A 23,325-nucleotide genomic window follows, 5' to 3' on the forward strand; every position below is an offset into this window, starting at 1 on the left:
AGTGCTTTGGTATGCTACTTCATATGGGGAGAAACAAACAAAAAAAAGGCCAGTTCATTCCAATGACTTTCAAAAAAGATCAATGGGGAGTGTTTCATCGAGGAGTATTGCATCCAGTGACGCAATGCATTGCAAAACACTTAAGGCAGATCTCACACTTGTGTTGGTACTTCCCAGGCTTTGTGTCTGTGTGTGTGAAAATATGCCTGGTGTATTTGTTTTTCACAAGTCATTAGGATATAAATGAGTATTGGTTGGTTTGACTTTGCACACTTCACTAATGTTAATATGATATTTCAGATTTTTTTAATCCACACCTAACATCAGGTCATCACCAAGTAAGAATTAGTGCATTTCAAATTAACACACATTTTGGCAAACAGGTAATGCTCTTTGTATGAAATCCTAGATGTAAACACCTTTCTCTAACCCTGGCTAGTAACAGTTAGAAAAATATTTAAACATGCTATAATATTTTCAAAAGTTATTATGGACTACACAGCACATGATAGGATCCAACTTTCTTTCAGAAATTTGGTAGCATGTTTACCAGACATTTTGTTAGCAATGGGATATAGATCTTAATACAGGGTTCAATGAAAAGGTCTCCTCAGTTGTTCCATACTATAGTACCACAAGCAAAACATATGCAGCTTTTATTTTCTTCATAGAAAACTGTGTTGCTTAGAGTCATGCTGAAAATGCCCTATCTTGCAAATTTTCTTGCAGATTTGGTTAGAATCATTCAGAAACTAATATGCCACTTAATAACTGTAAAGACAGCAAAGTTCAGTCCATAATAAGCTCTACTTCTAGTTTCTCTTTATATACCCTGCAAATGAAGTGTTTTATTCTGCCCCTCTCTTTTTTAGTTCCTATGTTCTTCCTTCAAATCTAGCAAAATGTAAATGTTTTCAGCTCTAGCACTCTTTCAGTCTGGCTATTTTACATTTTCCACTTTGGACTTCTTTAATTCACCTAACAGCTGCACAGTCATGTTATCTCCTTAGGAGTCCCACATTCATTCAGGTGCACACCCGCTTTTTCACCAGACCATACATGCCCAAATGTGATAGGATTTCTGGATCCCTGGGCTCCAAGAACCCACTGGTGGAGGCTAACTGCTCAAAAAGCTTCAGATTTCATAATATGTCCATTTCTGTTTTTTCAGGGCACATTTGATTTTAACTCCTGGAAGGGCAGGAATATGAAATTTACTGCAAAGTAATACTCCTTACAATTCACTATCATTTCAGTCTGCAAACAAGTGAGAAAGCCAGCAAGGCTTCTTGCCAAGCTTCTGCCTCCTAGGTATTAGCTTCTGAGTTCATTCACGAAGGATGCATGAGAGATATCTGGGTCATTTTCAACAAGGATGCACTGCCAAGCTAACTGCTTCTGAATAAACAGATCAATTTCTAATAAAAGGTCTTGTTTAAAGAGCTGCCAGTGGATATTCTACTGTTTGCCTCCTTTCCAAATATTTTTTCATTTTAGGTTTTAAACTTTTCTTCTGCTTGATATGGATTCTCCCTTTTAAAAATCATTAGGAGTTTGTGCCATGGGATGAAGCCTGTAAAACATGAGGAATAGGACCTAACTTACAAATTTTTAAAGTTCAAAGACAAATATATGTACAACCTCACCAATCATTTCTTGAGAGAGGTCTTGCCCTATTCACCTATTACTAGACATAAAAAGCGTTGTTCTTTTCCATTTTATACCATCCTCCAATTTTATCCAGCACTGTAAGTCATAACAATGCTAGATTTGTGACACTGTGTTCATTTTTACAGCAATGAAATGCTAAATCACAAATACAGGGTTACAGCTGCCTACAAAATTATTCTTGTCCAAACACGAATATGTCAGATAATAAATAGCAAAGAAAACACAGAAAATGGTGGGCCAACTAAGTTGTTTTGCATAGAAATATGAAAGAATCAGTCTTAATATACTACTCAAGAGATACTAAAAAATGGTTGCCTAGAATTGGTTGTTTTAATTAGAGGTCAAATAAAAATCGAATTAGAAAATTTAGGGATGTTTTTAAGTCTCACTAAAGGCAGGAAGTTTCCCGCTGGAAATGGGATAGTTGGTACAAACATTATTATAGTCCATTAAGGGATCTCAGTGTAGAAAAAGGCTTTAATAGGAAGATGTCCAGTGGGACATTTCTGATTATTCTTGACAAGAAATTTATGTCATGATCAAATCATAGAATGGATTGAATTGGAAGGGACCTTTAAAGGTCATCTAGTCCAACCCCCCTGCAACAAGCAGGGACACCCTCAGTTAGATCAGGTTGCTCAGAGCACCGTCCAGCCTGGCCCTGAATGTTTCCAGAGATGGAACATCTACCACTTCTCTGGGCAACCTGTTCAGTGTTTCACCAACCTCATCATAAAAAATTTCTTCCTTGTATCTAGTCTGAACCTACCTTTAGTTTAAAACCATTAGCCCTTGTCCTATTGTAACAGGCCCTGCTAAAATTTCTGTCCCCATCTTTCTTATAAGCTCCTTTTAACTACTGAAAGACCAAAGCCCTCTCTACTCCAGGCTGAACAAAACCAACTTTCTCAGCATTTCCTCATAGAAGAGGTGTTCCATCCCTCTGATCATTTTTGTGGCTTCCTCTCGACCCGCTCCAACAGGTCCATGTCTTTCCTGTACTGAGGGCTCCAGAGCTGGATGCAGGACTCCAGGTGGGTTCTCACCAGAGCAGAGCAGAGGGGCAGAATCACCTCCCTCAACCTGTTGGCCACACTCCTTTTGATGCAGCCCAAGACATGATCGGCTTTCTGGGCTGCGAGTGCACACTGACAAATTGTATTAAGTTTTGCATCCACTGGTAGCCCCAAGTCCTGCTCCACAGGGCTGCTCTTGATCCCTTCATCCGCCAGCTTGTATTGATACCAAGGGTTGCCCCGACCAAGGTGCAAGACCTTGCACTTGGCCTTGTTGGACCTTGTGAGGTTCACATGGGTTCACTTCTGAAGCTTGTCCAAGTCCCTCTGAATGGCATCCCATCCCTCAGGCATGTCGACCACACCACTCAACTTGGTGTCATCTGCAAATTTACTGAGGGTGCACTTGATCCTACTATGTCACTGATGAAGATATTAAACAGTACTGGTCCCAATATGGACTCCTGAAGGAAACTGCTCTTTCACTGATCTCCATCTGGACATTGAGTCATTGACCACCATCAAGCCAAGTCCTTATTCACTGAATAATCCATCCATCAAATCCATATCTCTCCAGTTTAGAGAAAAGGATGTTGTGGGGGACCGTGTCAAAAGCTTTACGGAAGTCCAGATAGAAAACATCCATAGGTCTTCCCTTGTCCACTGGTATAGTCAAATCATAAAAGGAGGCCACATGCTTGGTCAGGAAAGACTTGCCCTTGGTGAAGCCATGGTGTCTATCTCAAATCACATCCTTGTCCTCCATGCGCCAAGTCTATTTGGAGGCCAGTAACTAGAAGTTTACTAGTTTTACATTTTTAAGAGATGCTTTTCTTCCAAGCATTTCTGATAGAGTTTCCGTGGAAAACGAAGCTTCCAACAATTTGGTCTTATTTTCCTGTCAATAGAGGGCAGTAGCAGCGTAATTCTTGGGCAGCAGCAAACTGAAGCTCCCACCTTGAACCACTAAATAAGCTTGATGACTATGTAATCATCCACCTGAATATGCCTATTGCCATATTAAATTGAAAGGCAAATGAGGAGAGCAGAGGTGCCAAAGCTTTCTCCACAAAGCTGCACCCGCTGAAGTGAGAAGAAGATCACACTGCTTTCCAGGCCTCCCGTACTTAGCAGAGTAGCAGGGCTGGCAGTGCAACTGTTGGCTTTAGCTTTTGAAGTTTACATGAGTCTGAGACGAATGTGTGTAGGTCCATAGCCTTGCGTACTTGCTGTTGAAGATGCAGGGCTGAACTGGGCAAATCTCCCCTTGAAAAAGACGAATGTTTGTGTGTTCAGTGTTGAGCTGGGACCTGACTGTGTTTTGGCATTTCAGGCAGGGGGAACGGTGTCTCTCTTAGAGACACGCAGAAGGCAGAAGCGGAGGGTTGTGCCTGGGAGCGCACATGGGCACAGGGAGCTGGGCCAGCGTCCCCTCTCTGCAGCAGTTGGGCCGCTCAGACCTCCTTACACACCCCAGACACTCCTCAGGGGTCCCAGACACGGCTGCACCCCGTGTGGACCCCTACCAGACCCTGTCCCCAGGGCCAAGGTGCCATCTGAATGAAATGGGCCAGTGCTTTTGGGGATCATGACCCTCAAATGCTGCCAGGCTCTCCGAGGACTCCTTCTTGGGATGAGATGGGGGGGTGCCCCTCAGGCTGCAGGAATTTGTCAAGGAAAGGCTAGAGGAGCGTCGTCTCCTTTTGCTTAGTTAAGAAACATCCCTGAAGTGGAGAGCAAGTGGAAAGCCTGAGGAAGGCCTCAGCCTGCAAAAGGCAGAGCTTGGCAGCTTGGAGAGGGCCTCTGATATGACATTGCTCTGCAGCAGACTAACAGCCACATCCCTCTGGCCTGTTTCTCCATTTAACTCTTTAATAACTATTGAGGTAAGGTCTCCACATGTGTGTGGCGGACGGCATTTGTTTCCACAATCTCCCCATGCACCTGCACTCGATAAATGCAGGTGTATCCTCGTTTTCCCCAGTTGCTCCGTATGGCGAGCTTCAAAAGCTGGAAGGCTCTGGGCTTCCCATTCTGCAAGAAAAGCACGGCAAAATGCAGCGTCACTCCTGGGGTGTAAAGAGGGAGAGCAGGGTTGCGCGCATCTTCTCTGCCGGCCCCTGCCCTGCTCCAGGACCAGCTCCCATCGTGGCTGAGGCGGCAGCTTCTCCCTCCTTCCCTTCTCCCACCCAGGTGGCAAAGGACCCCGTGCCCCTGCAGACCAAACACCCGCCGCAGGGATCATGCAGGGCGGCTGTGGAAAGCAGAGGCTCGCTGGCTGCGGGAAACGGAGTGTGGGGAAAGTCCTGAGCCGGGATGAGGTGCTGGGTGTCCTTCCTGCCACCACCTGCCCATCGGGTGCAGCCAGGTACCCCTGGGGACCCGCGCAGCTCTGGGGGCAAGGGGGCCCTTGTTCTGCATTTGCTGCCCTGCTGGATGACACTCTCCCCCGCAAGCACATTAATGTTTCTCTTGGCCAGTGTCGAGCCCCTGCCCCGGCAAGGACCATCCGCACTCCTTCTGCAAGAGACTTGCTGGTAAACCAGCGTTTGGGCCCTGGCCTCTTGCCCACACACACTCACTGCACCTGCAGAGTGAAGGTCTGGGTCGGTTCTTTCTGCACGTTGTAGGTGAAGGTCCCCAGCAGAGTTTCTTCCTTGCCTTCCTCAGCCAGTCCCTTGGAGATAGTGCAAGAGGAGCAGGTCAGGCTGAAGGCGTCCATGAGGAAAGGTTCGTGCCAGATCTGGGCCCGTGATCCCCACTCAGCCCCTTCAGCTCCAGCCCAGTCCCAGCCCCCAGTGCCCGGCAGAGACTTACAGAGACAGTGAAATCTCGGGGGGCACTGCTGACGGTGCCCAGCGGAGAGGCTGCCTTTGAGGTGTGTTGTATGGTGACGGTCGTCGGCTGTATTAGCATGGGCAACCGGATTAGCACCTCGCTCTGAGACCCTCGGAAAGGCCAGCAGTATCCCGGGGACGTATCCGGCTGAAAGCAGAGGCCAAGAGCCATGAACGCGAGGCCACGATGGGCCCTGCTGGGCTCCTGTGCAGCCAGAAGCACAGACGGCACTGCGCCTGTGGGCTGGGTTTGTGCTCGAAATGAGTGGTGCGCTGGGAAGTGTACAGAAGTGCCCGGCTCTCTTCCCGGTGTGGGACAGAGGAAAAAAGCCAGCCAGTGGCAAATGGGGATGGCCTGCACTGGAGTCAGCGTTTCAGAGAAACCCCTCTCTTTGACCCACAGCTCTGCAGCCTCCCCCCACTCTGTGCCATCAGGAGAGGGACAGTTAGAGTTGTGGCAGAGAAGTGGGATGCCAAAGCAAAAGCCCCTTCAGCCACTAGTGACCAGGGATGATGGGCAGGAAGCTCAGCTCAGCTCAGCTCAGCTCAGCTCGGCTCAGCTCAGCTCAGCTCGGCTCAGCCCCATTTTGAGGACAACTGCCCTGTTTTTGCAAGCAAAGTACCATGTGACACCTCATGTGTCAGGCATCAGACCAGTGCCGTGGTCTTGTGGAACACCACCGGCCTGAGGGGAGATGCCCCAGGGCTTGTCCCCAACTTGATTAGGGGCAAGAGAAGCAGTACTGACCGTTTCTGCTACTCTACCTGCACAAAGGTATCCAGCTGTGGTGGAGCACACAGGAACCAAAACACACTGCTGAAGCCTGTACAGCTGCTGGACGATCTCTGCAGGTCAATGGCAGCCCCTAAGGGGAGAATGGAGCAGCCTCAGGCTTGGAGAACCTGGGGGCTGCAGGCTATTTCTAAGGCTGCCTGCCAGCCCTGCACAAAGCCTCACACCCTCGCCGGGGATGCAGCAAACAGAAGGGGATCCCCATGCTTGGTGACGACAGCATTTGTCTCCCAGCCACACACAGAGAAGGGCTGCGGGTGCTGGAAGGCTGTGAGCTCCAATGGGAAGGGCAGCAGACCCCAGGCAAGGCCCCGCTGTGTGCACAGCAAAGGATGACCCGGCCACTGATTTTCGTTCCCCAGGAAGGCTCAGCGGATGGGGAGAGGGAGAAACGCTGTCTAGGGCACGGCCAGTGCTCCAGTGAGGGCTCTGACGGCAGGGCTGGTGCGAGCCCAAGGAGCCACTCAGCCGCAGTCGTGCTCTTGGGCCCTGCGGTTTTGTGCCACCTCCCTCTGCCCCAGAGAGCAGAGTCTGCAGCGCAGCCTGCTTTATGGAGCGCTAAGCACGATGAGCCCAGTGCGATGACAGCCCTACCCCTGTCCGTTCGTCTGTACCTGCACTTCTCAGAGACCAGTCAGACAACTGCGTGGTTGCAGACATTGTGTCTCTCATTTGCTGAACTTCCTGGGAAGGAGAGAAAGGAACAGGGGAAGCGACCCCATCAGAGCTGGGCAGGAGAAAGAGCTTTATAGTGGAGAAGCTCAAGCAGCAGCCCCTGGCAAGGGCTGGATGTGTGGGCTGTGCAGAAAAAGCCCATCAAGTGGCCCAGGAAGGCCCTTGTGCAGGGCACTACTGGACCCAGCCCTCTTTCCCAAAGCGCACGATTACCTCCATCATAGTGCTGATCTCTGCAGCCAGGCGCACCAGCTCATCTCTCAGCTGTTTCACTTCTTGGGATTGTTCCCCCCACACAGACAGCGTGTTCCTGCAGTCATCGGGAAAGCAGATCTTGTCAGAAAGTGGCTCAGCTCTTCCCAGAGCATCCAAGCTCATGAGGAGCAGAGACAAAGGTGCTCAAGCCCCCTTCATTTTTTTCGCAGGCCTGCAAATGCTTCCCATGCAAATGCGTCAAGAGAGGAGAGGGCTCTTACCGCAGGTCAAGCAGGTCAGCTGCAGGCTGCCCCAGCAGCACCTGAAAGGGAAAGGTTCTCCATATGAGTCCCAGAGCTGCTGGAGCTTTCCAGAGCTGGTGGCTCTAGGAAGGCCAGCCACAAGCTGCTGCTGATCCTCTGGGTCACTGCCTAGAACTGGAGGGACTGGGCAATTTACCCGCCCACCATCTAGCAAGGTTCCTCTGTGGGGCCTGCCTGTCCCACAACGACAGTCACTGACCTGCGGCGCATCCTGTGTCCACAGCCTCAACGTCAGCAGCAAGCTCCCGCAGCAAACACCAGCTGTAATTCACATCACCAAGAGAGTTATTTCCTCAGGCTGTCCAATGATCTCTGCAGTCCCACAGTCTCCTCCCACATCAGGGTAGCAAGAGGCTGGCTGAGGACACGGGGGAAAGGGCGCCGAGCTTGCAGTTCCAAGCAAGCGGGGACCCTCTCCCTGGTTTCAGGGCACACTTGGAGTCTCAAAGCTGCACCCCATTTTCCCTCCCTTCTCTGCATGTAGTGGGCATCTTGGGAGCTCCCTGAGCTGCAGACACGGGAGGCTGGAAGGGCCCCACCAGCACCTCTCTGTCACACTGCAGCTCACACTCTGCGCCTCTGCGAGTCCGCTGACGACGGGCGAACGCTCACCTAGAGCACCTAGGATCATCAAGATGAGGATCGTGCAGAGCCTCTTCTTTTTCAAGGTGATGATCTCTTTCCTGAAAAAAAGAGGGAGTCCCGGTGTTAGCAGTGCTCAAGAGCAGTGCCCTGCACATGGGGGATTTTCCCTCACCAGCTGAGGAGCAGCAATGTGGGAGGAGCCAGGGTCTCCTGGTGGGGAGCACTGCCAGCCTCCCCTTGCTGGCCTTGACCCACTGACACCCGTCGCCTGTGTGTCCGTACCGGACAAGTATTGTACTCACACGGTGGAGACTCCCGGGCTGAGGCGTCTCTGGAGGGAGACCACAGCCATTACCAGACTGAGGACCAGGCCTGGGCAAAGAAACCAGAGAAAACTCTGAGGGCTCTTCTTGAGGACACTGGTTCAGCACAAGCCAGATCCCTGCAGGGAGGTGGGCGCTGGTGCCATGGCCTCGCTCCCTGGGGCAGGGCCAGGGCCAGGGCCAGGGCCAGGGCCGTGGTTATGCCCTATGGAGCGGGGCAGCTGGGCGCCCCCTGGCCCTGGGCGGGTGGAGGGCCGGGCAGGGTCGCCCCGCAGGCAGGGCACTGACGGTGGGCCTGGGGAAGGAGGATGGCGCGAGTCCGGGGTTACTGCACAGTTTCTAGAGTGTCCCACAAAGACGGAGACGTGATGGCCAGCTCTGTCACCGTCACACAGCCGAGGTGGCCCCAGGCCTCCTTTGGGGCAGCAGGACGCTGGCTCTGCAGGGCTGTCAGGCCCGGCCGAGCCAGGCAGGCTTGGTGCAAAGATGGGGTGAAAGGCAGCACTGAACTTGCCTTCATGTTCCGCAGCCCTGTGGCGTGCGGACCCTCGCCATCTGGTGCCCGGGCTGCTCCTGCCTCCTCGCCTCGCCAGGGCAGCCCGTTGTGCTCCCTGAGGAGCCTTTCTCTTCCCCATCCTGGGCAGAAAGGAAACTCTCCGGCAAGCTTCTGCGCCTGTCCGCTCAGAACTCCTCCTGGAGACAGCTGGCAGAGCGCCTGCCACAGGCACACAGCCACCAGCACACTGCGAGCTCCTCACAGGCCCACAGCTGCTGGCCCACAGTGCCCCACCTCAGAGAGGCTTGGCCCTGCATGGCGTGACGTCATGGCTGCGACGTCACAGACAGAGCTGCAGGGGGTGGGGGAAGGGGGTCAGGGAGAGACCCCGCAGCCCGCGTGGTGCTGTGTTTGGCATTTGTGAGCAGGCAGTGCTGGAAACACCCCAGCGTTCTAGCTGGTGCTGAGCAGCGCTTGCAGAGCACCGAGGCTTCTCCTGTTTCTCTCTGTGTCCCCAAGCGAGTAGGCCGAGGCTGGGTGAGAGGCTGGGAGGGGACACAGCTGGGATGGCCAGCCCAAACTGACCAAAGGGGCACTGCATGCCACGAAACGTCATGCTGCACAATAGAGCCTGGCCCTTTGGTCTTTCCAAAGGAGCCATTGCATGGGGACTGGCTGGGCATCGCTCTGCTGGGGTCGACCCAGCACAGCCAGTTGAGAGAAAGGAGGGGTTTGCTGAGAGCTTCAGAGGCGCCCAGTAGGCCGGGAAGGTTCCTGTGTGGGGGCACAAGGTGCCCCGAGGGCACTGGGCGTCTGGTCGGGCAGCATGGGGCCACAGGCTGTCCTAAGCATGGCCTCTGTGTCAGGGTCCACATTTTAAGTCGTCTCCAAGGTGCTTGCTCCCACCTCCACCGCAAGCGACGGCATCACTCTCCAGGAGCCCGCCAGTGACAGCCGCGGAGCCCGTGAGCCTGCCCGGCCACGAGAACTTTGCCTGGCTACAGGGGGCTGGCTCTGCAGGGATCCTGACCGGCGACAGGCAATGAGAGACTTGCATGGCCAAGGACAAATCGCCTGTCCCCGCCAAAGCATGTGCGCTGCTGCAAATGGAGGAGGGATAAGCTAGAAATGCCTCCTCACTGTTTCTGTCCCCTAGTCAAGACCAGGTACCAATAGGAGCATGGTGAATACGAATCCCCTCAAATTCTTACCAAGGAGTTTCCATCCTCTGCAACTGAACTAGCCCAACTGAAAAAGGATTTTAGTCGTTCACCAAAAGATTCTGAGATGGAATAGTTTTGGAGGGTGTCATTGTCTGGGGAGGATCAGATATTATTAAGGGAACAGGAAGCCGAGGGCTACTGGGGGCCAGGAGTGTTCCCTACCACCGGTGACCACTGTGCGCCCTGGTCCCTAACTCAAAGAGCAGCCTCTTGGGCTGGAGGCCTCAACCCTTTCTAAAGGGGGGACCCCCTTGCCATTGTGGGGTCGGGCAACCAGGTAGTGGAAAATGGACAGAAGGCAGCATGTCTGCAAGGGATGTGCGACCGGGAGCTCAAATTTAAACAAGGATCCCCCATGATGACACCCGTTGACTCACAGCAAGTGATACCTCTCATACAGGGCCTCCCGGACTCCCTGAAAACTTTTGGCATTCAGCTGCGAGGGAAAATACAAGTGATGTCCCAGAGCAAAAGGGAATAATGCTGCCGCATTAGAAGGAAAAGCGACCCCCAATTGCAGATTCCCTGAAAGGAAAGTTTGGACTTGGGGAGAGGTGGCGCAAGAGTTAATTAATTACGACCGAAAGAATTGTCCGGTGCCCTCTGTGGAAGGTGACTCTAAAGCTATCAGATGAGCAGAGTGGCACCCCCCTTCTGCAAAAACAAAACCCCTAGGGAATAACAACGGTAGGGGACACCCGGCACATGAGGATCCCCGGGCCCCAAGGGAGAAATGTTATGCCCTCTGGAAGAAGGGTGTTTTAAAGGTGATCCCTCGGGAGGTGATTGACGCGTTACCCACTCCCAACCTGGAAAGCCTGGTGGAAGGCTGAGCCAAAATACTGCCGGGGTGGAAAAAAACACAATCCAAGGTGTACCTTAGGAGGGCAAAAGAAAATGGGCGGATAAAAGCTACACCCTTGCGTAATCCCGGCCCCTCCCCAGTGTGGCCAACGCAACCTCCTGATAATAAAAGGTCTACAAAATGGACAGGGGTATTTTAAAACCCATACCTCTCTTTGGCGTGGTGATGGGTTCAATTTGCAGGCCCCGATCGTTGTGTAGACACCATGTTTTCTGAAACTTCATGCTTAGCTGTACATAGACTTTTTACAGTAATGTGCTTTGCACAGTCAGCCTTCTAACAGTGATTTAATTCTGGTGTATAATATCTTGTATAATAGTGGTAGCTATAACCTTCTTAATATTTTTTGGATGCGAATAAGGATATGAATTAGCTTGAGGACCATGCAATTGTCCACCCGAATATGCCTATTGCCATATTAAATGGAAAGGCAAATGAGGAAAGCAATGTGGAAGGAGAGCAGAGGTGCCAAAGCTTTCTCCACAAAGCTGCACCCGCTGAAGTGAGAAGAAGATCACACTGCTTTCCAGGCCTCCCGTACTTAGCAGAGTAGCAGGGCTGGCAGTGCAACTGTTGGCTTTAGCTTTTGAAGTTTACATGAGTCTGAGACGAATGTGTGTAGGTCCATAGCCTTGCGTACTTGCTGTTGAAGATGCGGGGCTGAACTGGGCAAATCTCCCCTTGAAAAAGACGGATGTTTGTGTGTTCAGTGTTGAGCTGGGACCTGACTGTGTTTTGGCATTTCAGGCAGGGGGAACGGTGTCTCTCTTAGAGACACGCAGAAGGCAGAAGCGGAGGGTTGTGCCTGGGAGCGCACATGGGCACAGGGAGCTGGGCCAGCGTCCCCTCTCTGCAGCAGTTGGGCCGCTCAGACCTCCTTACACACCCCAGACACTCCTCAGGGGTCCCAGACACGGCTGCACCCCGTGTGGACCCCTACCAGACCCTGTCCCCAGGGCCAAGGTGCCATCTGAATGAAATGGGCCAGTGCTTTGGGGATCATGACCCTCAAATGCTGCCAGGCTCTCCGATGACTCCTTCTTGGGATGAGATGGGGGGGTGCCCCTCAGGCTGCAGGAATTTGTCAAGGAAAGGCTAGAGGAGCGTCGTCTCCTTTTGCTTAGTTAGGAAACATCCCTGAAGTGGAGAGCAAGTGGAAAGCCTGAGGAAGGCCTCAGCCTGCAAAAGGCAGAGCTTGGCAGCTTGGAGAGGGCCTCTGATATGACATTGCTCTGCAGCAGACTAACAGCCACATCCCTCTGGCCTGTTTCTCCATTTAACTCTTTAATAACTATTGAGGTAAGGTCTCCACATGTGTGTGGCGGACGGCATTTGTTTCCACAATCTCCCCATGCACCTGCACTCGATAAATGCAGGTGTATCCTCGTTTTCCCCAGTTGCTCCGTATGGCGAGCTTCAAAAGCTGGAAGGCTCTGGGCTTCCCGTTCTGCAAGAAAAGCACGGCAAAATGCAGCGTCACTCCTGGGGTGTAAAGAGGGAGAGCGGGCTGCGCGCATCTTCTCTGCCGGCCCCTGCCCTGCTCCAGGACCAGCTCCCATCGTGGCTGAGGCGGCAGCTTCTCCCTCCTTCCCTTCTCCCACCCAGGTGGCAAAGGACCCCGTGCCCCTGCAGACCAAACACCCGCCGCAGGGATCATGCAGGGCGGCTGTGGAAAGCAGAGGCTCGCTGGCTGCGGGAAACGGAGTGTGGGGAAAGTCCTGAGCCGGGACGAGGTGCTGGGCGTCCTTCCTGCCACCACCTGCCCATCGGGTGCAGCCAGGTACCCCTGGGGACCCGCGCAGCTCTGGGGGCAAGGGGGCCCTTGTTCTGCATTTGCTGCCCTGCTGGATGACACTCTCCCCCGCAAGCACATTAATGTTTCTCTTGGCCAGTGTCGAGCCCCTGCCCCGGCAAGGACCATCCCCACTCCTTCTGCAAGAGACTTGCTGGTAAACCAGCGTTTGGGCCCTGGCCTCTTGCCCACACACACTCACTGCACCTGCAGAGTGAAGGTCTGGGTCGGTTCTTTCTGCACGTTGTAGGTGAAGGTCCCCAGCAGAGTTTCTTCCTTGCCTTCCTCAGCCAGTCCCTTGGAGATAGTGCAAGAGGAGCAGGTCAGGCTGAAGGCGTCCATGAGGAAAGGTTCGTGCCAGATCTGGGCCCGTGATCCCCGCTCAGCCCCTTCAGCTCCAGCCCAGTCCCAGCCCCCAGTGCCCGGCAGAGACTTACAGAGACAGTGAAATCTCGGGGGGCACTGCTGACGGTGCCCAGCGGAGAGGCTGCCTTTGAGGTGTGTTGTATGGTGACGGTCGTCGGCTGTATTAGCATGGGCAACCGGATTAGCACCTCGCTCTGAGACCCTCGGAAAGGCCAGCAGTATCCCGGGGACGTATCCGGCTGAAAGCAGAGGCCAAGAGCCATGAACGCGAGGCCACGATGGGCCCCGCTGGGCTCCTGTGCAGCCAGAAGCACAGACGGCACTGCGCCTGTGGGCTGGGTTTGTGCTCGAAATGAGTGGTGCGCTGGGAAGTGTGCAGAAGTGCCCGGCTCTCTTCCCGGTGTGGGACAGAGGAAAAAAGCCAGCCAGTGGCAAACGGCGATGGCCTGCACTGGAGTCAGCGTTTCAGAGAAACCCCTCTCTTTGACCCACAGCTCTGCAGCCTCCCCCCACTCTGTGCCATCAGGAGAGGGACAGTTAGAGTTGTGGCAGAGAAATGGGATGCCCAAGCAGAAGCTCCTTCAGCCACTAGTGACCAGCGATGATGGGCAGGAAGCTCAGCTCAGCTCAGCTCAGCTCAGCTCGGCTCAGCTCAGCTCAGCTCAGCTCGGCTCAGCCCCATTTTGAGGACAACTGCCCTGTTTTTGCAAGCCAAGTCCCATGTGACACCTCATGTGTCAGGCATCAGACCAGTGCCGTGGTCTTGTGGAACACCACCGGCCTGAGGGGAGATGCCCCAGGGCTTGTCCCCAACTTGATTAGGGGCAAGAGAAGCAGTACTGACCGTTTCTGCTACTCTACCTGCACAAAGGTATCCAGCTGTGGTGGAGCACACAGGAACCAAAACACACTGCTGAAGCCTGTACAGCTGCTGGACGATCTCTGCAGGTCAATGGCAGCCCCTAAGGGGAGAATGGAGCAGCCTCAGGCTTGGAGAACCTGGGGGCTGCAGGCTATTTCTAAGGCTGCCTGCCAGCCCTGCACAAAGCCTCACACCCTCGCCGGGGATGCAGCAAACAGAAGGGGATCCCCATGCTTGGTGACGACAGCATTTGTCTCCCAGCCACACACAGAGAAGGGCTGCGGGTGCTGGAAGGCTGTGAGCTCCAATGGGAAGGGCAGCAGACCTAAGGCAAGGCCCCGCTGTGTGCACAGCAAAAGATGACCCGGCCACTGATTTTCGTTCCCCAGGAAGGCTCAGCGGATGGGGAGAGGGAGAAACGCTGTCTAGGGCACGGCCGGTGCTCCAGTGAGGGCTCTGACGGCAGGGCTGGTGCGAGCCCAAGGAGCCACTCAGCCGCAGTCGTGCTCTTGGGCCCTGCGGTTTTGTGCCACCTCCCTCTGCCCCAGAGAGCAGAGTCTGCAGCGCAGCCTGCTTTATGGAGCGCTAAGCACGATGAGCCCAGTGCGATGACAGCCCTACCCCTGTCCGTTCGTCTGTACCTGCACTTCTCAGAGACCAGTCAGACAACTGCGTGGTTGCAGACATTGTGTCTCTCATTTGCTGAACTTCCTGGGAAGGAGAGAAAGGAACAGGGGAAGCGACCCCATCAGAGCTGGGCAGGAGAAAGAGCTTTATAGTGGAGAAGCTCAAGCAGCAGCCCCTGGCAAGGGCTGGATGTGTGGGCTGTGCAGAAAAAGCCCATCAAGTGGCCCAGGAAGGCCCTTGTGCAGGGCACTACTGGACCCAGCCCTCTTTCCCAAAGCGCACGATTACCTCCATCATAGTGCCGATCTCTGCAGCCAGGCGCACCAGCTCATCTCTCAGCTGTTTCACCTCTTGGGATTGTTCCCCCCACGCAGACAGCGTGTTCCTGCAGTCATCGGGAAAGCAGATCTTGTCAGAAAGTGGCTCAGCTCTTCCCAGAGCATCCAAGCTCATGAGGAGCAGAGACAAAGGTGCTCAAGCCCCCTTCATTTTTTTCGCAGGCCTGCAAATGCTTCCCATGCAAATGCGTCAGGAGAGGAGAGGGCTCTTACCGCAGGTCAAGCAGGTCAGCTGCAGGCTGCCCCAGCAGCACCTGGAAGGGAAAGGTTCTCCATATGAGTCCCAGAGCTGCTGGAGCTTTCCAGAGCTGGTGGCTCTAGGAAGGCCAGGCACAAGCTGCTGCTGATCCTCTGGGTCACTGCCTAGAGCTGGAGGGACTGGGCAATTTACCCGCCCACCATCTAGCAAGGTTCCTCTGTGGGGCTTGCCTGTGCCACAACGACAATCACTGACCTGCGGCGCATCCTGTGTCCACAGCCTCAACATCAGCAGCAAGCTCCCGCAGCAAACACCAGCTGTAATTCACATCACCAAGTGAGTTATTTCCTCAGGCCGTCCAATGATCCCTGCAGTCCCACAGTCTCCTCCCACATCAGGGTAGCAAGAGGCTGGCTGAGGACACGGGGGAAAGGGCGCCGAGCTTGCAGTTCCAAGCAAGCGGGGACCCTCTCCCTGGTTTCAGGGCACACTTGGCGTCTCAAAGCTGCACCCCATTTTCCCTCCCTTCTCTGCATGTAGTGGGCATCTTGGGAGCTCCCTGAGCTGCAGACACGGGAGGCTGGAAGGGCCCCACCAGCACCTCTCTGTCACACTGCAGCTCACACTCTGCGCCTCTGCGAGTCCGCTGACGGCGGGTGAACGCTCACCTAGAGCACCTAGGATCATCAAGATGAGGATCGTGCAGAGCCTCTTCTTTTTCAAGGTGATGATCTCTTTCCTGAATAAAAGAGGGAGTCCCGGTGTTAGCAGTGCTCAAGAGCAGTGCCCTGCACATGGGGGATTTTCCCTCACCAGCTGAGGAGCAGCAATGTGGGAGGAGCCAGGGTCTCCTGGTGGGGAGCACTGCCAGCCTCCCCTTGCTGGCCTTGACCCACTGGCACCCGTCGCCTGTGTGTCCGTACCGGACAAGTATTGTACTCACACGGTGGAGACTCCCGGGCTGAGGCGTCTCTGGAGGGAGACCACAGCCATTACCAGACTGAGGACCAAGCCTGGGCAAAGAAACCAGAGAAAACTCTGAGGGCTCTTCTTGAGGACACTGGTTCAGCACAAGCCAGATCCCTGCAGGGAGGTGGGCGCTGGTGCCATGGCCTCGCTCCCTGGGGCAGGGCCAGGGCCAGGGCCAGGGCCAGGGCCGTGGTTATGCCCTATGGAGCGGGGCAGCTGGGCGCCCCCTGGCCCTGGGCGGGTGGAGGGCCGGGCAGGGTCGCCCCGCAGGCAGGGCACTGACGGTGGGCCTGGGGAAGGAGGATGGCGCGAGTCCGGGGTTACTGCACAGTTTCTAGAGTGTCCCACAAAGACGGAGACGTGATGGCCAGCTCTGTCACCGTCACACAGCCGAGGTGGCCCCAGGCCTCCTTTGGGGCAGCAGGACGCTGGCTCTGCAGGGCTGTCAGGCCCGGCCGAGCCAGGCAGGCTTGGTGCAAAGATGGGGTGAAAGGCAGCACTGAACTTGCCTTCATGTTCCGCAGCCCTGTGGCGTGCGGACCCTCGCCATCTGGTGCCCGGGCTGCTCCTGCCTCCTCGCCTCGCCAGGGCAGCCCGTTGTGCTCCCTGAGGAGCCTTTCTCTTCCCCATCCTGGGCAGAAAGGAAAGTCTCCGGCAAGCTTCTGCGCCTGTCCGCTCAGAACTCCTCCTGGAGACAGCTGGCAGAGCGCCTGCCACAGGCACACAGCCACCAGCACACTGCGAGCTCCTCACAGGCCCACAGCTGCTGGCCCACAGTGCCCCACCTCAGAGAGGCTTGGCCCTGCATGGCGTGACGTCATGGCTGCGACGTCACAGACAGAGCTGCAGGGGGTGGGGGAAGGGGGTCAGGGAGAGACCCCGCAGCCCGCGTGGTGCTGTGTTTGGCATTTGTGAGCAGGCAGTGCTGGAAACACCCCAGCGTTCTAGCTGGTGCTGAGCAGCGCTTGCAGAGCACCGAGGCTTCTCCTGTTTCTCTCTGTGTCCCCAAGCGAGTAGGCCGAGGCTGGGTGAGAGGCTGGGAGGGGACACAGCTGGGATGGCCAGCCCAAACTGACCAAAGGGGCACTGCATGCCACGAAACGTCATGCTGCACAATAGAGCCTGGCCCTTTGGTCTTTCCAAAGGAGCCATTGCATGGGGACTGGCTGGGCATCGCTCTGCTGGGGTCGACCCAGCACAGCCAGTTGAGAGAAAGGAGGGGTTTGCTGAGAGCTTCAGAGGCGCCCAGTAGGCCGGGAAGGTTCCTGTGTGGGGGCACAAGGTGCCCCGAGGGCACTGGGCGTCTGGTCGGGCAGCATGGGGCCACAGGCTGTCCTAAGCATGGCCTCTGTGTCAGGGTCCACATTTTAAGTCGTCTCCAAGGTGCTTGCTCCCACCTCCACCGCAAGCGACGGCATCACTCTCCAGGAGCCCGCCAGTGACAGCCGCGGAGCCCGTGAGCCTGCCCGGCCACGAGAACTTTGCCTGGCTACAGGGGGTTGGCTCTGCAGGGATCCTGACCGGCGACAGGCAATGAGAGACTTGCATGGCCAAGGACAAATCGCCTGTCCCCGCCAAAGCATGTGCGCTGCTGCAAATGGAGGAGGGATAAGTTAGAAATGCCTCCTCACTGTTTCTGTCCCCTAGTCAAGACCAGGTACCAATAGGAGCATGGTGAACACGAATCCCCTCAAATTCTTACCAAGGAGTTTCCATCCTCTGCAACTGAACTAGCCCAACTGAAAAAGGATTTTAGTCGTTCACCAAAAGATTCTGAGATGGAATAGTTTTGGAGGGTGTCATTGTCTGGGGAGGATCAGATATTATTAAGGGAACAGGAAGCCGAGGGCTACTGGGGGCCAGGAGTGTTCCCTACCACCGGTGACCACTGTGCGCCCTGGTCCCTAACTCAAAGAGCAGCCTCTTGGGCTGGAGGCCTCAACCCTTTCTAAAGGGGGGACCCCCTTGCCATTGTGGGGTCGGGCAACCAGGTAGTGGAAAATGGACAGAAGGCAGCATGTCTGCAAGGGATGTGCGACCGGGAGCTCAAATTTAAACAAGGATCCCCCATGATGACACCCGTTGACTCACAGCAAGTGATACCTCTCATACAGGGCCTCCCGGACTCCCTGAAAACTTTTGGCATTCAGCTGCGAGGGAAAATACAAGTGATGTCCCAGAGCAAAAGGGAATAATGCTGCCGCATTAGAAGGAAAAGCGACCCCCAATTGCAGATTCCCTGAAAGGGAAGTTTGGACTTGGGGAGAGGTGGCGCAAGAGTTAATTAATTACGACCGAAAGAATTGTCCGGTGCCCTCTGTGGAAGGTGACTCTAAAGCTATCAGATGAGCAGAGTGGCACCCCCCTTCTGCAAAAACAAAACCCCTAGGGAATAACAATGGTAGGGGACACCCGGCACATGAGGATCCCCGGGCCCCAAGGGAGAAATGTTATGCCCTCTGGAAGAAGGGTGTTTTAAAGGTGATCCCTCGGGAGGTGATTGATGCGTTACCCACTCCCAACCTGGAAAGCCTGGTGGAAGGCTGGGCCAAAATACTGCCGGGGTGGAAAAAAACACAATCCAAGGTGTACCTTAGGAGGGCAAAAGAAAATGGGCGGATAAAAGCTACACCCTTGCGTAATCCCGGCCCCTCCCCAGTGTGGCCAACGCAACCTCCTGATAATAAAAGGTCTACAAAATGGACAGGGGTATTTTAAAACCCATACCTCTCTTTGGCGTGGTGATGGGTTCTATTTGCAGGCCCCGATCGTTGTGTGGACACCATGTATTCTGAAACTTCATGCTTAGCTGTACATAGACTTTTTACAGTAATGTGCTTTGCACAGTCAGCCTTCTAACAGTGATTTAATTCCGGTGTATAATATCTTGTATAATAGTGGTAGCTATAACCTTCTTAATATTTTTCGGATGCGAATAAGGATATGAATTAGCTTGAGGACCATGCAATTGTCCACCCGAATATGCCTATTGCCATATTAAATGGAAAGGCAAATGAGGAAAGCAATGTGGAAGGAGAGCAGAGGTGCCAAAGCTTTCTCCACAAAGCTGCACCCGCTGAAGTGAGAAGAAGATCACACTGCTTTCCAGGCCTCCCGTACTTAGCAGAGTAGCAGGGCTGGCAGTGCAACTGTTGGCTTTAGCTTTTGAAGTTTACATGAGTCTGAGACGAATGTGTGTAGGTCCATAGCCTTGCGTACTTGCTGTTGAAGATGCAGGGCTGAACTGGGCAAATCTCCCCTTGAAAAAGACGGATGTTTGTGTGTTCAGTGTTGAGCTGGGACCTGACTGTGTTTTGGCTTTTCAGGCAGGGGGAACGGTGTCTCTCTTAGAGACACGCAGAAGGCAGAAGCGGAGGGTTGTGCCTGGGAGCGCACATGGGCACAGGGAGCTGGGCCAGCGTCCCCTCTCTGCAGCAGCTGGGCCGCTCAGACCTCCTTACACACCCCAGACACTCCTCAGGGGTCCCAGACACGGCTGCACCCCGTGTGGACCCCTACCAGACCCTGTCCCCAGGGCCAAGGTGCCATCTGAATGAAATGGGCCAGTGCTTTGGGGATCATGACCCTCAAATGCTGCCAGGCTCTCCGATGACTCCTTCTTGGGATGAGATGGGGGGGTGCCCCTCAGGCTGCAGGAATTTGTCGAGGAAAGGCTAGAGGAGCGTCGTCTCCTTTTGCTTAGTTAGGAAACATCCCTGAAGTGGAGAGCAAGTGGAAAGCCTGAGGAAGGCCTCAGCCTGCAAAAGGCAGAGCTTGGCAGCTTGGAGAGGGCCTCTGATATGACATTGCTCTGCAGCAGACTAACAGCCACATCCCTCTGGCCTGTTTCTCCATTTAACTCTTTAATAACTATTGAGGTAAGGTCTCCACATGTGTGTGGCGGATGGCATTTGTTTCCACAATCTCCCCATGCACCTGCACTCGATAAATGCAGGTGTATCCTCGTTTTCCCCAGTTGCTCCGTATGCCGAGCTTCAAAAGCTGGAAGGCTCTGGGCTTCCCATTCTGCAAGAAAAGCACGGCAAAATGTAGCGTCACTCCTGGGGTGTAAAGAGGGAGAGCAGGGTTGCGCGCATATTCTCTGCTGGCCCCTGCCCTGCTCCAGGACCAGCTCCCATCGTGGCTGAGGCGGCAGCTTTTCCCTCCTTCCCTTCTCCCACCCAGGTGGCAAAGGACCCCGTGCCCCTGCAGACCAAACACCCGCCGCAGGGATCATGCAGGGCGGCTGTGGAAAGCAGAGGCTCGCTGGCTGCGGGAAACGGAGTGTGGGGAAAGTCCTGAGCCGGGACGAGGTGCTGGGTGTCCTTCCCGCCCCCACCTGCCCATCGGGTGCAGCCAGGTACCCCTGGGGACCCGCGCAGCTCTGGGGGCAAGGGGGCCCTTGTTCTGCATTTGCTGCCCTGCTGGATGACACTCTCCCCCGCAAGCACATTAATGTTTCTCTTGGCCAGTGTCGAGCCCCTGCCCCGGCAAGGACCATCCCCACTCCTTCTGCAAGAGACTTGCTGGTAAACCAGCGTTTGGGCCCTGGCCTCTTGCCCACACACACTCACTGCACCTGCAGAGTGAAGGTCTGGGTCGGTTCTTTCTGCACGTTGTAGGTGAAGGTCCCCAGCAGAGTTTCTTCCTTGCCTTCCTCAGCCAGTCCCTTGGAGATAGTGCAAGAGGAGCAGGTCAGGCTGAAGGCGTCCATGAGGAAAGGTTCGTGCCAGATCTGGGCCCGTGATCCCCGCTCAGCCCCTTCAGCTCCAGCCCAGTCCCAGCCCCCAGTGCCCGGCAGAGACTTACAGAGACAGTGAAATCTCGGGGGGCACTGCTGACGGTGCCCAGCGGAGAGGCTGCCTTTGAGGTGTGTTGTATGGTGACGGTCGTCGGCTGTATTAGCATGGGCAACCGGATTAGCACCTCGCTCTGAGACCCTCGGAAAGGCCAGCAGTATCCCGGGGACGTATCCGGCTGAAAGCAGAGGCCAAGAGCCATGAACGCGAGGCCACGATGGGCCCCGCTGGGCTCCTGTGCAGCCAGAAGCACAGACGGCACTGCGCCTGTGGGCTGGGTTTGTGCTCGAAATGAGTGGTGCGCTGGGAAGTGTGCAGAAGTGCCCGGCTCTCTTCCCGGTGTGGGACAGAGGAAAAAAGCCAGCCAGTGACTTTATTAGGGGCAAGAGAAGCAGTACTGACCGTTTCTGCTACTCTACCTGCACAAAGGTATCCAGCTGTGGTGGAGCACACAGGAACCAAAACACACTGCTGAAGCCTGTACAGCTGCTGGACGATCTCTGCAGGTCAATGGCAGCCCCTAAGGGGAGAACGGAGCAGCCTCAGGCTTGGAGGACCTGGGGGCTGCAGGCTATTTCTAAGGCTGCCTGCCAGCCCTGCACAAAGCCTCACACCCTCGCCGGGGATGCAGCAAACAGAAGGGGATCCCCATGCTTGGTGACGACAGCATTTGTCTCCCAGCCACACACAGAGAAGGGCTGCGGGTGCTGGAAGGCTGTGAGCTCCAATGGGAAGGGCAGCAGACCCAAGGCAAGGCCCCGCTGTGTGCACAGCAAAGGATGACCCGGCCACTGATTTTCGTTCCCCAGGAAGGCTCAGCGGATGGGGAGAGGGAGAAACGCTGTCTAGGGCACGGCCGGTGCTCCAGTGAGGGCTCTGACGGCAGGGCTGGTGCGAGCCCAAGGAGCCACTCAGCCGCAGTCGTGCTCTTGGGCCCTGCGGTTTTGTGCCACCTCCCTCTGCCCCAGGGAGCAGAGTCTGCAGCGCAGCCTGCTTTATGGAGCGCTAAGCACGATGAGCCCAGTGCAATGACAGCCCTACCCCTGTCCGTTCGTCTGTACCTGCACTTCTCAGAGACCAGTCAGACAACTGCGTGGTTGCAGACATTGTGTCTCTCATTTGCTGAACTTCCTGGGAAGGAGAGAAAGGAACAGGGGAAGCGACCCCATCAGAGCTGGGCAGGAGAAAGAGCTTTATAGTGGAGAAGCTCAAGCAGCAGCCCCTGGCAAGGGCTGGATGTGTGGGCTGTGCAGAAAAAGCCCATCAAGTGGCCCAGGAAGGCCCTTGTGCAGGGCACTACTGGACCCAGCCCTCTTTCCCAAAGCGCACGATTACCTCCATCATAGTGCCGATCTCTGCAGCCAGGCGCACCAGCTCATCTCGCAGCTGTTTCACCTCTTGGGATTGTTCCCCCCACGCAGACAGCGTGTTCCTGCAGTCACCGGGAAAGCAGATCTTGTCAGAAAGTGGCTCAGCTCTTCCCAGAGCATCCAAGCTCATGAGGAGCAGAGACAAAGGTGCTCAAGCCCCCTTCATTTTTTTCGCAGGCCTGCAAATGCTTCCCTTGCCCTCCCGGTTTAGCAAAAGGCCCAGGCAGGAGCGAAAGGCACGAGCCCTGAGCGCCGTACAAGTGAGTGCAAATAGCACGGGCTCATCTGCCGTTACCCCACTAAATGTCCTGCCCGTCAGGAAAGGAGAGGGCTCTTACCGCAGGTCAAGCAGGTCAGCTGCAGGCTGCCCCAGCAGCACCTGGAAGGGAAAGGTTCTCCATATGAGTCCCAGAGCTGCTGGAGCTTTCCAGAGCTGGTGGCTCTAGGAAGGCCAGGCACAAGCTGCTGCTGATCCTCTGGGTCACTGCCTAGAACTGGAGGGACTGGGCAATTTACCCGCCCACCATCTAGCCGGGTTCCTCTGTGGGGCTTGCCTGTCCCACAACGACAGTCACCGACCTGCGGCGCATCCTGTGTCCACAGCCTCAACGTCAGCAGCAAGCTCCCGCAGCAAACACCAGCTGTAATTCACATCACCAAGAGAGTTATTTCCTCAGGCTGTCCAATGATCTCTGCAGTCCCACAGTCTCCTCCCACATCAGGGTAGCAAGAGGCTGGCTGAGGACACGGGGGAAAGGGCGCCGAGCTTGCAGTTCCAAGCAAGCGGGGACCCTCTCCCTGGTTTCAGGGCACACTTGGTGTCTCAAAGCTGCACCCCATTTTCCCTCCCTTCTCTGCATGTAGTGGGCATCTTGGGAGCTCCCTGAGCTGCAGACACGGGAGGCTGGAAGGGCCCCACCAGCACCTCTCTGTCACACTGCAGCTCACACTCTGCGCCTCTGCGAGTCCGCTGACGGCGGGCGAACGCTCACCTAGAGCAC

At 55.1% G+C, this 23,325-nt stretch overlaps 3 protein-coding genes across 3 annotated transcripts; all 3 read right to left on the reverse strand.

Moving 5' to 3' along the window:
* Positions 1–4,541: 4,541 nt before the first annotated feature.
* Positions 4,542–8,938, reverse strand: LOC136002099 (sperm-associated antigen 4 protein-like). Its single transcript, XM_065656929.1, has 10 exons — positions 8,748–8,938; positions 8,081–8,193; positions 7,710–7,771; positions 7,469–7,509; positions 7,206–7,302; positions 6,932–7,001; positions 6,290–6,390; positions 5,505–5,672; positions 5,275–5,364; positions 4,542–4,721 (listed from the first exon to the last, which is right to left on the reverse strand). The coding sequence occupies exons 1-10, from the start codon at positions 8,936–8,938 to the stop codon at positions 4,566–4,568; spliced, it is 1,089 nt and encodes a 362-aa protein (XP_065513001.1). The 3' UTR covers positions 4,542–4,565.
* Positions 8,939–12,892: 3,954 nt separating this feature from the next.
* Positions 12,893–15,481, reverse strand: LOC136002282 (sperm-associated antigen 4 protein-like). Its single transcript, XM_065657185.1, has 7 exons — positions 15,442–15,481; positions 15,201–15,241; positions 14,938–15,034; positions 14,664–14,733; positions 14,022–14,122; positions 13,232–13,399; positions 12,893–13,091 (listed from the first exon to the last, which is right to left on the reverse strand). Exons 1-7 carry the CDS (start codon positions 15,472–15,474, stop codon positions 12,993–12,995), a joined length of 609 nt encoding a protein of 202 aa, XP_065513257.1. The 5' UTR covers positions 15,475–15,481; the 3' UTR covers positions 12,893–12,992.
* A 4,145-nt stretch (positions 15,482–19,626) lies between these two features.
* LOC136002367 (sperm-associated antigen 4 protein-like) lies at positions 19,627–22,905 on the reverse strand. Its single transcript, XM_065657310.1, has 7 exons — positions 22,663–22,905; positions 22,290–22,386; positions 22,016–22,085; positions 21,374–21,474; positions 20,965–21,132; positions 20,735–20,824; positions 19,627–20,181 (listed from the first exon to the last, which is right to left on the reverse strand). The coding sequence occupies exons 2-7, from the start codon at positions 22,296–22,298 to the stop codon at positions 20,026–20,028; spliced, it is 594 nt and encodes a 197-aa protein (XP_065513382.1). The 5' UTR covers positions 22,299–22,386; positions 22,663–22,905; the 3' UTR covers positions 19,627–20,025.
* Between the last annotated feature and the right edge of the window lie 420 nt (positions 22,906–23,325).

Source organism: Caloenas nicobarica, chromosome Z (genome assembly GCF_036013445.1).
Source record: "Caloenas nicobarica isolate bCalNic1 chromosome Z, bCalNic1.hap1, whole genome shotgun sequence".
NCBI classification, from domain to species: Eukaryota; Metazoa; Chordata; class Aves; order Columbiformes; family Columbidae; genus Caloenas; species Caloenas nicobarica.

What these genes read in the sequence shown, in the direction of transcription:
- LOC136002099 (XM_065656929.1), bottom strand. Translation starts at nt 8,938, where the DNA reads ATGAAGGCAAGTTCAGTGCTGCCTTTCACCCCATCTTTGCACCAAGCC. An exon ending in GCTGACCTGCTTGACCTGCG is followed by an intron (nt 7,303 to 7,468) that starts GTAAGAGCCCTC and finishes CGATGACTGCAG; the next exon opens with GAACACGCTGTCTGTGTGGG. An exon ending in CCCGAGATTTCACTGTCTCT is followed by an intron (nt 5,365 to 5,504) that starts GTAAGTCTCTGC and finishes ACTATCTCCAAG; the next exon opens with GGACTGGCTGAGGAAGGCAA.
- LOC136002282 (XM_065657185.1), bottom strand. Translation starts at nt 15,474, where the DNA reads ATGTTGAGGCTGTGGACACAGGATGCGCCGCAG. An exon ending in GCTGACCTGCTTGACCTGCG is followed by an intron (nt 15,035 to 15,200) that starts GTAAGAGCCCTC and finishes CGATGACTGCAG; the next exon opens with GAACACGCTGTCTGCGTGGG. An exon ending in CTGGTCTCTGAGAAGTGCAG is followed by an intron (nt 14,123 to 14,663) that starts GTACAGACGAAC and finishes TTCTCCCCTTAG; the next exon opens with GGGCTGCCATTGACCTGCAG.
- LOC136002367 (XM_065657310.1), bottom strand. An exon ending in CTGGTCTCTGAGAAGTGCAG is followed by an intron (nt 21,475 to 22,015) that starts GTACAGACGAAC and finishes TTCTCCCCTTAG; the next exon opens with GGGCTGCCATTGACCTGCAG. An exon ending in CCCGAGATTTCACTGTCTCT is followed by an intron (nt 20,825 to 20,964) that starts GTAAGTCTCTGC and finishes ACTATCTCCAAG; the next exon opens with GGACTGGCTGAGGAAGGCAA.